Consider the following 15,207-nt stretch of genomic DNA (forward strand, 5'->3'; position numbering starts at 1 on the left):
ACGGTGCACATTAGAAATGTTCTTACTGAAGGATGGAATATGCGTGAGAGACTGAATCCGCCTCCTGCTCCTGTACAACCTGTCCAAGGGGTTGAAGAGCCTCCACCTGTTCCTGTGTTACAGGCTTGAGGGAGAGAGAGAGAGAGAGCTGGAGTACCTCTTCCTGTTCTAAAGTGACAGACTCGAGGGGTTGAATGGTCTCCTCCTGTTCATGTGTAAAAGACTCACTAGGGGCTGAATCCTCCTGCTCCGACATGACAGGCCTGAGTGACTTGTCAATATCAACTGTGAGTATATGATGGAGGAATAATACAACATCTTGTCTTTTACCTTCAGCAAGTTTATTCTACTTGCAGCTCATCAGCAATACAAACTTCCTTTATAGTTCCCCCCCCCCACCAACTGTTCCAGCTATGTCCATTTCTTCTATTTTGGAGGTTAAACCAATAGCCATCACCTATTTTTAATAAGGCAATTAACTTAACATGTAATTGCCAAAGCACGCACTTACTGACTGGGCTGAATGGCCTCCTCCTGTTCCTGTGTAACACACTCACGAGGGGTTGTATGGGCCTCCTCCTCCTCCTGTTTCTGCATGATAGCCCCAAGGGACTGAAAAGCCTCTCCTCCTGTTCTCACACACGTAATAACTGGAGGATTCCCAATGATTTATTGAATAACCTGGTTTAGTGCCATTCCATCGACCATATGTTAAAGTGCACAGCTTTTCTATACAAGACCGGCCCCATTTTAAAATATTCACAACTGAATCAGGCTAATAGTAGCAGGAGTATTTACGCGAGGAACAAACTTGCATTTCTGTGGTGCCTTTGGCGATCAAAGGACTTCCCAAAATGCTTTGTTGCCAATGAAGTATTTTTGAAGTGCAGTCACTGTTGGAATATGAGGAAAGGTGGGCAGCCGATTTGTGCACAGCAAGATTCCAACAGCATTGAGACAGTGGCCAAATTATCTGTTTTAGTGATGTTGGTTGAATATTGGCCAAGACCAAGACACGGGAACTTTCCTGCTCTCCTTCAATATAGTGCCATGGGATTTAAGAGGGCACTAGATGGGCAGCACGGTGGCACAGTGGTTAGCAATGCTGCCTTACGGCACCGAGGTCCCAGGTTCGATCCCGGCCCTGGGTCACTGTCAAAGAACAAAGAAAATTACAGCACAGGAACAGACCCTTCGGCCCTCCCAGCCTGCGCCGATCCAGATCCTTTATCTAAACCTGTCTCCTATTTTCCAAGGTCTACTTCCCTCTGTTGCCGCCCGTTCATATACCTGTCTAGATGCCTCTTAAATGATGCTATCGTGCCCGCCTCTACCACCTCCGCTGGTAAAGCGTTCCAGGCACCCACCACCCTCTGCGTAAAAAACTTTCCACGCACATCTCCCTTAAACTTTCCCCCTCTCACCTTGAAAGCGTGACCCCTTGTAACTGACACCCCCACTCTTGGGAAAAGCTTGTTGCTATCCACCCTGTCCATACCTCTCATAATTTTGTAGACCTCAATCAGGTCCCCCCTCAACCTCCGTCTTTCCAACGAAAACAATCCTAATCTACTCAACCTTTCTTCATAGCTAGCACCCTCCATACCAGGCAACATCCTGGTGAACCTCCTCTGCACCCTCTCCAAAGCATCCACATCCTTCTGGTAATGTGGCGGCCAGAACTGCACACAGTATTCCAAATGTGGCCGAACCAAAGTCCTATACAACTGTAACATGACCTGCCTACTCTTGTACTCAATACCCCGTCCGATGAAGGCAAGCATGCTGTATGCCTTCTTGACCACTCTATCAACCTGCGTTGCCACCTTCAGAGTACAATGGACCTGAACTCCCAGATCTCTCTGTACATCAATGTCCGTGTGGAGTTTGCACATTCTCCCCGTGTTTGCATGGGTCTCACCCCCACAACACAAAGATGTGCAGGGTTGGTAGATTGGCCACGCTAAATTGCTTCTTAATTGGAAAAAATAATTGGGTACTCTAAATTGGGTATTTGACTGAAATAGGTGGAATTCCGTTTAATAGAGATCAGAGATTTGATACAAAATTTCACAAGATTAACTGAGAAATGGGAGTATGGTTTTACTAACAGGCATCAAACTCTTGAATCGCTTGGTTGCATAACAAACGTTTCGAGATGAGGTACTAATTAATGTTCCTATTTTGCAATCTTTTTGAAATAGGATGAATTGCACACATGTTAGACCAATACTTAACAGATATCTTTGCAGCATCCTTGAGCACGGGTGAGGTCCCGGAGGACTGGAGAATTGCTAATGTTGTCCCTTTGTTTAAGAAGGGTAGCAGGGATAATCCAGGGAATTATAGACCTGTGAGCTTGACGTCAGTGGTAGGCAAACCGTTGGAGAAGATACTGAGGGATAGGATCTATCCCTACATTTGGAAGAAAATAGACTTATCAGTGATCAGCACTGCTGCCTCACGGCGCTGAGGACCCGGGTTTGATCCTGGCTCTGGGTTACTGTCCATGTGGAGTTTGCACATTCTCCCCGAGCTGCACTCAACACCCACTCTTTAAGGCAAGACGTGCCACCAAACATTTTTCAGGCCGAAGGATGCAAAAACAAACAGAGTCCATCGAATGAGATGCCCCACTCCAGTAAGGTACAGCATGGAGTAAGCCAGCTGAACAATAAGACTATAGGACTTTGGTTAGGCCACATTTGGAATACTGCGTGCAGTTCTGGTCACCACATTACCAGAAGGATGTGGATGCTTTAGAGAGGGTGCAGAGGAGGTTCACCAGGATGTTGCCTGGTATGGAGGGTGCTAGCTATGAAGAAAGGTTGAGTAGATTAGGATTATTTTCGTTGGAAAGACGGAGGTTGAGGGGGGACCTGATTGAGGTCTACAAAATTATGAGAGGTATGGACAGGATGGATAGCAACAAGCTTTTCCCAAGAGTGGGGGTGTCAATTACAAGGGGGTCACAATTTCAAGGTGAGAGGGGGAAAAGTAGAACATAGAACAGTACAGCACAGAACAGGCCCTTCGGCCCTCAATGTTGTGCCGAGCCATGATCACCCTACTCAAACCCACGTATCCACCCTATACCCGTAACCCAACAACCCCCCCCTTAACCTTACTTTTTTATTAGGACACTACGGGCAATTTAGCATGGCCAATCCACCTAACCCGCACATCTTTGGACTGTGGGAGGAAACCGGAGCACCCGGAGGAAACCCACGTTTAAGGGAGATGTGCGTGGAAAGTTTTTTTACGCAGAGGGTGGTGGGTGCCTGGAACGCTTTGCCAGCGGAGGTGGTAGAGGCGGGCACGATAGCATCATTTAAGATTCATCTAGACAGATATGTGAACGGGCGGGGAACAGAGGGAAGTAGATCCTTGGAAAATAGGCAACAGGTTTAGATCAAGGATCTGGATCGGCGCAGGCTGGGAGGGCCGAAGGGCCTGTTCCTGTGCTGTAATTTTCTTTGTTCTTTGTAATACCAACATAATTGTTGCTGATGGTGGTTCGGGCACTTGACTACAAAATAAGTCAGGCGTTTTTCATGGCCTGTAATTTTCTTGTGATTAGTGGTCAGAGGCTATGGGTTGAAATTCCAACGCAGCGAGTTGTGAATTTGATCATTTTTTTGCCATTTCTGGGCTCTCTCTCTCTCTCTTGAGGCTATTGGACTCATTAAAAAGCCATGTCGTTCACTCAATGGCCTTCTGGGAAGGGAACCTGCTGACCTGGCCTGGCCTACATGTGACTCCAGTCCAATACCAACATGATTGGCTCTCGCTGCTCTCAACCTGGAATGGGCGATAACTGGCAGCCTTGCCCAGTGTTGCCCACTTCCCGAGACCAACTGGCTGAGAAATGAATATGGAGCAAGATGTGACCTTATTCTTAACAATGTTGCACTTCCTTTTTTGCAGGTTTACGTTTACAAGCTCCATCTAGAAAACTGTATCGGGTAAGATATTTACGACCTCTCGCAGGAGAACATGTTCTCATTTAACTCTCTTTGCATGGAGGCCAGTGTTTATTACAATAGATTCCTTCACTTCATTTCTTTGAGATAAGAGGGCCATATGTATGCAACCTACCTGACCTGTGTTATTTGAAGAATGCACCAGTGCGCTGTTAACCCAATATTAACCGAAGCTGCTTCAACAAACTTACAACGTCGGCTGTCTGGAGGCCTTTGTGGTCAGTAAGCTTCCCAGCACCATTGCTTCCTCTATTGTTGCCCTCGGCATTTCCTGTTTAATTTGGGGATGGAAATCAAGGTTGACTCTCCGGCGCAGTACTGAGGGAATGCTGCACTAGCCGGGATGTGCCGTCTTTCAGGTTTGATGTTAAACCGAGGCCCCACTTGCCCGCTCAAGCGGAAGTCAAAGATCCTCTGCGGGATCCTCCATCGGCGGATCCTCCGCTTCGCCGGCAGCGCTCCCTCGCAGGTTTCCCAATGGTGTGGGGTGGGCACAATGGGAAACCCCATTGGCCGGATGCCGGAATGGAGGATCCCGCTGCCGACGGGCGTGCTGCCCCAGAAACCTGGGCTATCAGGATGGAGGACCCCACCCCCTATTTTGAAGAAGAGCAAAGGGGGAGTTCTACCCCGTTGTCCCAGCCAACATTTACCCCTCGAACCAAGATCATCAAACAACAGATGATCTGGTCGTTCTCACATTTCTGCTTGTGGGCTCTTGCTGTGCACAAATTGGTTGCCGCGTTTTCCACATCACAACAGTGACGAACTTCAAAAGTACTTCACTGGTGTTATGGGAGCGGCGTTTTCAGAACCCCAAAATGTATCATGGAGTTCAACCAACCTCTCCCTTTAATGGATTGTTGCTTTTGAAGCACACGGCTTGTTCCCCAGGTGTGGTATTACAATTATGGACACAGGGGTTTTTAAACACAACACAATGTTTATTCCATGAATTCAACTTAACCTTCTTAAATAAACATTGGATCCCTTAACACCCCTTACTTAAAATAGTACAACACTAAATAATCCCTCAAAATGTTCCTTCAAACCTCCAAAAGACTTAACACCTTTAAACAGAAACACATCATGTTAAAGACATCACTATTATGAGTTTAAATCACCCAAATGATTCAGAGATAGTCTTTCCTGGCAGAGATCACAGCAGATCCAGCTCACTGCAAACACAGACACACCCAAGCTCTTTTCCTCAAAACTGGCTTTCTCCTTTTAAACAGCTCACAGCAAACCAGCCAGGCAGTTTTCATCTGCTCTCTCAAACTGAAACCAAAACACTGCAAAATGGCTGAGCTAAAAACCCAGCTCCACCCACCCTCTGACATCACTTCAGTAATATGAGCTGCTCCATTTCTTAGAGGTACATTGCTTAAACATCCATTTCTTAAAGTATTCTCACATGACACTGGCTGGAAAGCACTTTGGGGCATTCTGAAGATGTGAAAATCACAGCATAAATGGCAAATTGTTCTTCATTCTAAGGACTTGATGCTGAGTTCCAACTGAGAGCTGATGCCCATCAGGGAAGATTGAACAAAGAACATAGAACACTACAGCGCTGTACAGGCCCTTCGGCCCTCGATGTTGCGCCGACCTGTGAAACCGTCTGAAGCCTATCTGACCTACACTATTCCATTTTCATCCATATGTCTATCCAGTGACCACTTAAATGCCCTTAAAGTTGGCGAGTCTACTACTGTTGCAGGCAGGGCGTTCCACACCCCTACTACTCTCTGAGTAAAGAAACTGCCTCTGACATCTGTCCTATATCTATCACCCCTCAATTTAAAGCTATGTCCCCTCGTGTTGGTCATCACCATCCGAGGAAAAAGACTCTCACTGTCCACCCTATCTAACCCTCTGACTATCTTATATGTCTCTATTAAGTCACCTCTCAGCCTTCTCCTCTCTAACGAAAACAACCTCAAGTCCCTGAGCCTTTCCTCGTAAGACCTTCCCTCCATACCTGGCAACATCCTAGTAAATCTCCTCTGAACCCTTTTCAAAGCTTCCACATCCTTCCTATGATGTGGTGACCAGAACTGCACGCGGTACTCCAGGTGTGGCCGCACCAGAGTTATGTACAGCTGCAGCATGACCTTGTGGTTCCGAAACTCAATCCCCCTGCTTATAAAGGCTAGCACACCATATGCCTTCTTAACAGCCCTATTAAACTGGGTGGCAACTTTCAGGGATTTATGTACCTGGATGCCGATATCTCTCTGTTCATCTACACTACCAAGAATCTTGCCATTAGCCCAGTACTCTGCATTCCTGTTACTCCTTCCAAAGTGAACCACCTCACACTTTTCCGCATTAAACTCCATCTGCCACCTCTCAGCCCAGCTCTGCAGCTTATCTATGTCCCTCTGTATCCTATAACATCCTTCAGCACTATCCACAACTCCACCGACCTTCGTGTCATCTGCAAATTTACTAACCCATCCTTCTACACCCTCTTCCAGGTCATTTATAAAAATGACAAACAGTGGTGGCCCCAAAACAGATCCTTGCGGTACACCACTAGTAACTGAACTCCAGGATGAACATTTGCCATCAACCACCACCCTCTGTCTTCTTTCAGCTAGCCAATTACTGATCCAAACCGCTAAATCACCTTCAATTCCATACTTCCTTATTTTCTGCAATAGCCTACCGTGGGGAACTTTATCAAACGCCTTACTGAAATCAATATACACCACATCAACCACTTTACCCTCATCCACCTGTTTGGTCACCTTCTCAAAAAACTCAATAAGGTTTGTGAGGCATGACCTACCCTTCACAAAACCGTGTTGAGTATCGCTAATCAACTTGTTCTTTTCAAGATGATTATAAACCCTATCTCTTATAATCTTTTCCAACATTTTACCCACAACTGAAGTAAGGCTCACAGGTCTATAATTACCAGGGTTGTCTCTACTCCCCTTCTTGAACAAGGGGACAACATTTGCTATCCTCCAGTCTTCCGGCACTATTCCTGTCGACAAAGACGACATAAAGATCAAGGACAAAGGCTCTGCAATCTCCTCCCTGGCTTCCCAGAGAATCCTAGGATAAATCCCATCTGGCCCAGGGGACTTATCTATTTTTACACTTTCCAAAATTGCTAACACCTCCTCCTTGTGAACCTCAATTCCATCTAGCCTGGTCGACTGAACCTGAGTATTCTCCTCGACAACATTGTCTTTCTCCAGTGTAAACACTGACGAGAAATATCCATTTAACGCTTCCCCTATCTCCTCTGATTCCACACACAACTTTCCACTACTATCCTTGATCGGCCCTAATCTTACTCTAGTCATTCTTTTGTTCCTGATATACCTATAGAAAGCCTTAGGGTTTTCCTTGATCCTATCCGCCAACGACTTTTCGTGTCCTCTCCTCGCTCTTCTTAACTCTCCCTTTAGGTCCTTCCTGGCTAACTTGTAACTCTCAAGTGCCCTAACTGAGCCTTCATGTCTCATCCTAACATAAGATTTCTTCTTCCTCTTGACAAGTGCTTCAACTTCCTTAGTAAACCACGGTTCCCTTGCTCGACAACTTCCTCCCTGCCTGACAGGTACATACTTATCAAGGACACGCAGTAGCTGTTCCTTGAAAAAGCTCCACATTTCGATTGTACCCATCCCCTGCAGTTTCCTTCCCCATCCTATACATCCTAAATCTTGCCGAATAGCATCATAATTGCCTTTTCCCCAGCTATAATTCTTGCCTTGCGGTATATACCTATCCCTGCCCATTGCTAAAGTAAACATAACCGAATTGTGATCACTATCACCAAAGTACTCACCTACATCTAAATCTAACACCTGGCCGGGTTCATTACCCAGTACCAAATCCAATGTGGCCTCGCCCCTTGTTGGCCTGTCTATATACTGTGTTAGAAAACCCTCCTGCACACTGCACAAAAACTGACCCATCTATAGTACTCGAACTATAGTATTTCCAGTCAATATTTGGAAAGTTAAAGTCCCCCATAACAACTACCCTGTTACTCTCGCTCCTGGCGAGAATCACCTTTGCAATCCTTTCCTCTACATCTCTGGAACTATTCAGAGGTCTATAGACAACTCCCAACAGGGTGACCTCTCCTCTCCTGTTCCTAACCTCGGCCCATACTACCTCAGTAGACGAGTCCTCAAACGTCCTTTCTCCCGCCGTAATACTTTCCTTGATTAACAATGCCACACCCCCCCCTCTTTTACCGTCTTCTCTGTTCTTACAGAAACATCTAAATCCTGGAACCTGCAACAGCCATTCCTGTCCCTGCTCTACCCATGTCTCCGAAATCGCCACAACATCGAGATCCCAGGTACCAACCCATGCTGCAAGCTCACCCACCTTATTCCGGATGCTCCTGGCATTGAAGTAGACACACTTCAAACCAGCGTCTTGCTTGCCGGTGCCCTCTTTCGAACTTTTAACCCTATCCCTGACCTCACTACTCTCAACACCCTGTACACTGGGACTACAATTTAGGTTCCCATCCCCCTGCTGAATTACTGGAGTTCTTGAGAAAACCCAGAGAGTTAACCTGATCGAGGCCCTTAACATTATGAAAGGGTAGAGAAGCTGTTACCTCATGAATGGAGTCCAAAATGTGGGGCAATAAATATAAGAGAAATCCCGTGAGGAATTCAGGAGAATCTTCATCATTCTGAGACGGTGTGAATATGGAACTCGCTACCACAGGTTGAGGTGAATAGGATAGATGTATTGAAGTGTGGAGCTGGATAAACACAGGAGAGAGAAAAGAACAGTAAGTTATGATGTTCAGGTGAGATTTAAAAAAAAATAATTTAGAGTACCCAATTAATTTTTTTCCAATTAAGGGGCAATTTAGTGTGGCCAATCCACCTAACCTCAGCTAAGATCTCATTGAATGGCGGAGCAGGCTTGAGGGGCCATATGGCCCACTCCTGCTCCTAGTTCTTATGTTCTTATGTAACCTGCACATCTTTGGGTTGTGGGGGCAAAACCCACGCAGACACAGGGAGAATGTGCAAACTCCACACGGACAGTGACCCAGAGCCGGGATTGAACCTGGGACTGCGGAGCCGTGAGGCAGCAGGGCTAACCCACTGCGCCACCGAGCTGCCCCTGTTCAGGTGAGATGAAGAGGCTTCGGAGGAGGCTCTTGTGGAGCAGAAACACTGGCAAAGACCAGATGGGCCAAAATGGCATGTTTCTGTGCTGTACCTTCAATGGGAATCATAGAATCATTGAATCCCTACAGTACAGAAAGAGGCCATTCAGCCCATCGAGTCTGCACCAACCATTTGAAAGACCACCCTACGTAGGCCCAATCCCCTGCCCTGTAAGATCACCCTAAGGGGCAATTCAGCATGGCCAATCCACCTAACCTGCACATCTTTGGACATGTGGAAGGAAACCGGAGCACCCGGAGGAAACCCACGCGCACACGGGGAGAACGTGCAGACTCCGCACAGACAGTGACCCAAGCCGGGAATCGAACCTGGGGCCCTGCTGCTGAGAGGCAGCAGTGCTAACCACTGTGCTGCCATGCCTGGTAAGTTTAGAAAGTGAGCACAATGGAGCAGAAAACGTGGAGTCCTGTGGCAGTGCTGCTCTGTTTCGTTTCCTGCTGAATCTAACTGCACTTTGCATCCACATCGCTTTGTGGATTTACTGCATATCCGATTCAAATGGAGCCAAAAGGATGTAGAAACATCCCCTTGATTTATCCACCTAAGGCCTATTTAAAATGGGCGTCCAGCTACTCTAGGGACAGAACAGTTTCTTGAACTGGATTAACGAGGCCTGTCAGTAGATCAGCCGCAGCATTTGAAGCTCGTTTGTGCGTCTCGCCTTCAGTGCGATCGGGCCCATGGGGTGTGCAAGTGAGATGCAGCAGTCCGGTGTTACAGCAGAGGGTGCCAGAGGTTAGCATCAATTTAAGTAAGTCGAGATCGAATAAATAACAGGAGATGGGGCCTGATTTTCAGCCCTGGGGACAGGCAGTTAGCGTGCTGAATATGTGGGCTAAAGAAGTTCCACCCCATTGCAGCTGATGCTATTTTTGTGGTGGCAGCAACACACCAGGAGCCTCGTTCGCAACTTATATCAGAACCCGAGGCAACTTCTAAGTGCCAATGCATGGGTTGATACATACTTCATGCTCTGCCCAGTAGATCGAGAATGGTCAGACTGGTGGCCATTAACAGGCCGCTTCAAAATTTTAGCGGTTTTAAACAACCAGCCCCCACCCCTCCCCGTCAACGTGGCTGAGCTCCACACGAAAAGCCGCATCATTTGCTGTCCTTCCTGATTGCTGAGCTGTGCTGTGTCTGAGCTTCAGGAAGATGGGTCAGCCCATGGGCTCCTTTCACCGGTCCAGGAGGCCCACATAATGGTCTCTGGATGGGGCAACACCTGGTGGTTGCCAATGGTTTCCATTTTAATATGGAGCCGGGTAGAACGGGGAGGCGGTGGCGTAGTGGGATTGTCACTGGACCAGTAATCCAGAGACCCAGGGTAATGCTCCGGGGAGCCAGGTTCAAATCCCACCACTGCAGACGGTGAAATTTGAATTCAATAAATTTGGAATTAAGAGTGTGATGATGACCATGAAACCATTTTCGATTATCATAAAAACCCCATCATGTTCACTAATGTCCTTTAGGGAAGGAAATCTGCCGTCCTTACCCGGTCTGGCCTACATGTGACTCCAGACCCACAGCAATGTGGTTGTCTCTTAACCGCCCCCTCAAGGGCAATTAGGGATGGGCGGCACGGTAGCACAGTGGTTAGCACTGTGGATTCACAGCTCCAGGGTCCCAGGTTCGATTCCCGGCTGGGTCACTGTCTGTGCGGAGTCTGCACGTTCTCCCCGTGTCTGCGTGGGTTTCCTCCGGGTGCTCCGGTTTCCTCCCACAAGCCCCGACAGACTTGTTAGGTAAATTGGACATTCTGAATTCTCCCTCTGTGTACCCGAACAGGCGCCGGAATGTGGCGACTAGGGGCTTTTCACAGTAACTTCATTAGTGTTAATGTAAGCCTACTTGTGACAATTAAAATTATTAAAATTATTTTTTTAAATGCTGGCACAGCCTGCGACGCCCCATGAACGAATGCTGCTCCACTGTCAGGTATGCACTTTTTAATAAGAACCCGGTTAGGCCCCATCGAGAACATAGAATAGAATATACAGTGCAGAAGGAGGCCATTCAGCCCATCGAGTCTCCACCAACCCACTTAAGCCCTCAGCTCCACCCCATCCCCGTAACCCAATAACCCCTCCTAACCTTTTTGGACATTAAGGGACAATTTATCACGGCCAATCCACCTAACCTGCACATCTTTGGACTGTGGGAGGAAACCGGAGCACCCGGAGGAAACCCACCCACACACGGGGAGAACGTGCAGACTCCGCACAGACAGTGACCTGAGCCGGGAATCGAACCTGGGACCCTGGAGCTGTGAAGCAATTGTGCTAACCACTATGACACCGTGGTAGGCCCAATGCCTCTGCATTCAGTGTAAATCATTGATTTGTCTCTTAAAATAACAACTTGCGTCCACAGAGTGCCTTCAGCATCGTAAAACATACTTCACAGAGTTATCAAACAATGTTTAACACTGAGCCGTTTAAGATGCAATTGATCAAAAGCTTGGTCAAAGGAGCAGGTTTTAAAGAGCATCTTGAAGGAGGAAAGAGATTTGTGGAGAGATTTGGGGGGATGTTCTTCATGGTCAGATTGTTCTGAGGCCCAAGAAATTGGATCAAGTCCCAATGAGACTCTTTTGCGAAATCCTTCAGCTTCAACTTTCGACTTCTTTCTCCCACTCTACCCGTGTCATGACTCTCTTTCTGCCAGAATAATTCTCTCAATTAGAAATGCCCCGAGCACATTTTTTGATGCTGTGGTTTGGCAGCTGAATGCAAAATGTGTTTGTCTGAGATTCCAGCGTTTTTTTGCGTGTTAATATTGGTGTGATATCTTTGCAGGACAGAAAAAAGACTGTATTGCAGCACACAGGAGTTGACAAGAATATAAGAACATAAGAACTAGGAGCAGGAGTCGGCCATCTGGCCCCTCGAGCCTGCTCCGCCATTCAATTAGATCATGGCTGATCTTTTGTGGACTCAGCTCCACTTTCCGGCCCGAACACCATAACCCTTAATCCCTTTATTCTTCAAAAAACTATCTATCTTTACCTTAAAAACATGTAATGAAGGAGCCTCAACTGCTTCACTGGGCAAGGAATTCCATAGATTCACAACCCTTTGGGTGAAGAAGTTCCTCCTAAACAACTCAACGAGGCTTCACCAACGAAAACCTCATTCTGAGCTGCCTTGCACGAAACAATTCAGCCGATGTTCTGCGTGAGGTGTGTTACAGTAAATCCACAAACCATTCATCAGTTTGTGATTCAATGACAACTGGGACTGGTTTCTCTACTCCCCCAGTCGCGTGTTTCTTGGGGTCTCTATACTTCCGCCGCTTGCCAATAGGATTCCCCATTGAAGCCATCCCACACCGCCGGCTGCGGTGCCTTGCCGGCGCGAACAGAGAATCCTAACAGCTGGAAAATTCCACCCCGGATGTTTCTTTCCATTTTCATCCAGCCTTTTCTGAACAAGAGCACGCTTAACAATTTCTAATGCGCATTCTGGTGCACCATTTGAAGCACGATGATACGGTGGAATTCAAATGACTTTTACTCTGTTTGCTTTACACTCTCCTGAACATTACTGGGCCTGTTTTCAGACACAATCGAAATATTGAGTTTTGCTAATTGTTGTTTGATGCACCAGACACCCCTCGAGCAACATCGAATGGCTATCTATCACAATGAATAGCTATTACCCTTCAAATTCCGTGACATTGATGTGCAGCCTCTGCCACACTCCTGATCATTTTCACGGTTGCAAAGGTGCCGATCGTGGCTCCTTCACTACCGCTTGGCGTGGTCTACACTGTTCCACTCCCTTCTGTGTCCTTACCTAACTCTGGCCAATAAAGATGGGGGCCGGAATTCTCCGAGCCCGCGCCAGCTCGGGGAATCGGAGTTGCCGCCGAGACAGCCCGCGATGCCAGGGACAAGACTCTCTGCCAATCGGAAAATTGCCGGAGGCCGCGACACGGTCAACACGGCGCTGGTCGTGGGACGTTGAAAGAGGCCCCCGCGGCGATTCACCGCGGTCGACCGGCCGATTTCCCGCCGGCGTGGGTCACGTATGGTTCCACCTGGCGGGAGCTCGGCGTTGCGGCTGCGGTGGCTGTCCTGGTGGGAGGGCGGGGTGATCAGTCGGGGGGGGGGGGGGGGGGGGGGGCTCCACAATGGCCAGGCCCGCGATCGAGGGCAACCGATCGAGGGCGTGCGCAATCTGGGGGGGGGGCCTACCTTCTTCCACGCTGGCCCACTGTGTGGCTCCGCCATGTTGCGTGGCGCCGGCGCGCAAGCGGCCGCCTCGCGCATGCGCGGACCAGCGACCAGTCGCCGTGCGCATATGCGGACCCACGGCAAGCAGTGCAGGGCCGCATACGGCAGCTGGAGCAGCGCACAGCACTCCAGCGCCGTGCTGGCCCCTGTGGCCAACAGAATCGCTCTGGTATGAAGATCACGTAGCAACTGTACCTTTCTGAGGGATTACAACTTTGCCTCCGTACACGACCTTTGTCAACTGACGGCTCATCCTCAAAAGTGGCCTAATTTCTAAATCCAGTATCGGTCATCCAGTTGCGATATACTCTTTCAATGGAGGGTCCACGCGAGTTGTTTTCCCAATGTCAGCTCTTGTGACTGGCAACACATCAATGTGTGGAAAGAAAATTACATTTCCCTGTTGGGCTCAACCTGTGAGCGGTGGGGGAATCTGGACATCGCATCAGCGTTACACAGAACATCTGATTGTGCTTAATGTCGTACTGATCTGACAGAATCCAAACCCATCTGTGCATTCTGACTGCAGCTACTCTGGAAACTGGAGACTTGGACTCAACAGGACCATCAGTGGCTTGTGCTCAGAAAATTCTGACTTTACAAGTATCCAGAAAAGAGCATTTCCGTGCTATCTGAGGATGATTGAACTCACTGGTACTAAGGGTGGGCGTAGCAGCAAATACAAGGGGTCTCAATACAAATACACAATTGGCCAGCATGGTAGCACAGTGGTTAGCACTGTGGCTTTACAGCTCCAGGGTCCCAGGTTTGATTCCCCACTGGTCACTTTCTGTGTGGAGTCTGCACGTTCTCCCCGTGTCTGCGTGGGTTTCCTCCGGGTGCTCCGGTTTCCTCCCACACTCCAAAGATGTGCAGGTTAGGTGGATTGGCCATGCTAAACTGTCCCTTAGTGTCCAAAACAGATTGAGTGGGGTTACGGGGATAGGCTGGAGGTGTGGACTTAAGTGGGGTGCTCTTTCCAAGGGCCGGTGCAAACTCGATGGGCCGCATGGCCTCCTTCTGCACTGTAAATTCTATGATTCTCCTCACCGCTATCCAAGACCGGAGAGATCACAGCACCTACTTCAGATGTAGAGACATCACGCACTAGATTTAGATTCATCTGTTTGGGCACACTGTAATGTCCGAGCGTTGTACCGTCTACCAATTTACTTTGTTGTGGGAAGACAAATAGTTAGGATTTATTAACGACAATCTATTGGGACAATTAGCGCTTATTCTAAGGAATTTTGAATCTATATAGTGTAGTACAGTAGACTAAAGTAATTTTCATTAAGATGCCAGCTAAAAGCTGACGTGGCACCTTCTATAGCTGTCAGCACAAGCGTCAAGCAACGTGTTCCAGTCCAACCAGCTTCAGCGACCTTGAGCAGCTTGTTTTTAAGATACAATGTGTAGCAGTCAGCATAAAGATCAATAAACCTGTTTTACTAACTCGACCTAAGGACCAGGCACATCTATCGGGACTGGCACCAAGTAGGGAGGTTAGGGAGGGATCCGTTGAAGGGTAGATAAGGGTAGGTAACACTCACTCTGCCTGGGTGCACGTAGGTAACTTGTTTAAAGTAAAAGGCATGATCCAATATAAATCATGTTCTTACCGACATAACCCCACACTGTATCAGTGTCACCTGATTCTTCACGTTGGCAGAGACCGCTCCGGATGTCTGTCTCTGGAGCTAGGCTCTCCCAACGCATTGGTCAATAAACGATTGTTCTGTGCCTGAGATTCCTCCAATTGTTTTGTGGAAGAGCGGAAAACCACAACACTGTT

General features: G+C 48.0%; 1 protein-coding gene across 1 annotated transcript in view; it reads left to right on the forward strand.

Moving 5' to 3' along the window:
• The window catches only part of LOC119958083 (beta-1,4 N-acetylgalactosaminyltransferase 1-like), a 161,707-nt gene that overhangs the window by 51,231 nt on the left and 95,269 nt on the right, over positions 1–15,207 (forward strand). Inside the window, exon 5 of the mRNA XM_038786310.1 lies at positions 3,928–3,965. Coding sequence (XP_038642238.1) covers positions 3,928–3,965 — 38 coding nt within the window. The remainder of the gene's footprint in view (positions 1–3,927; positions 3,966–15,207) is intronic.

This window comes from Scyliorhinus canicula, chromosome 28 (genome assembly GCF_902713615.1).
Source record: "Scyliorhinus canicula chromosome 28, sScyCan1.1, whole genome shotgun sequence".
In the NCBI taxonomy this organism is placed as follows: Eukaryota; Metazoa; Chordata; class Chondrichthyes; order Carcharhiniformes; family Scyliorhinidae; genus Scyliorhinus; species Scyliorhinus canicula.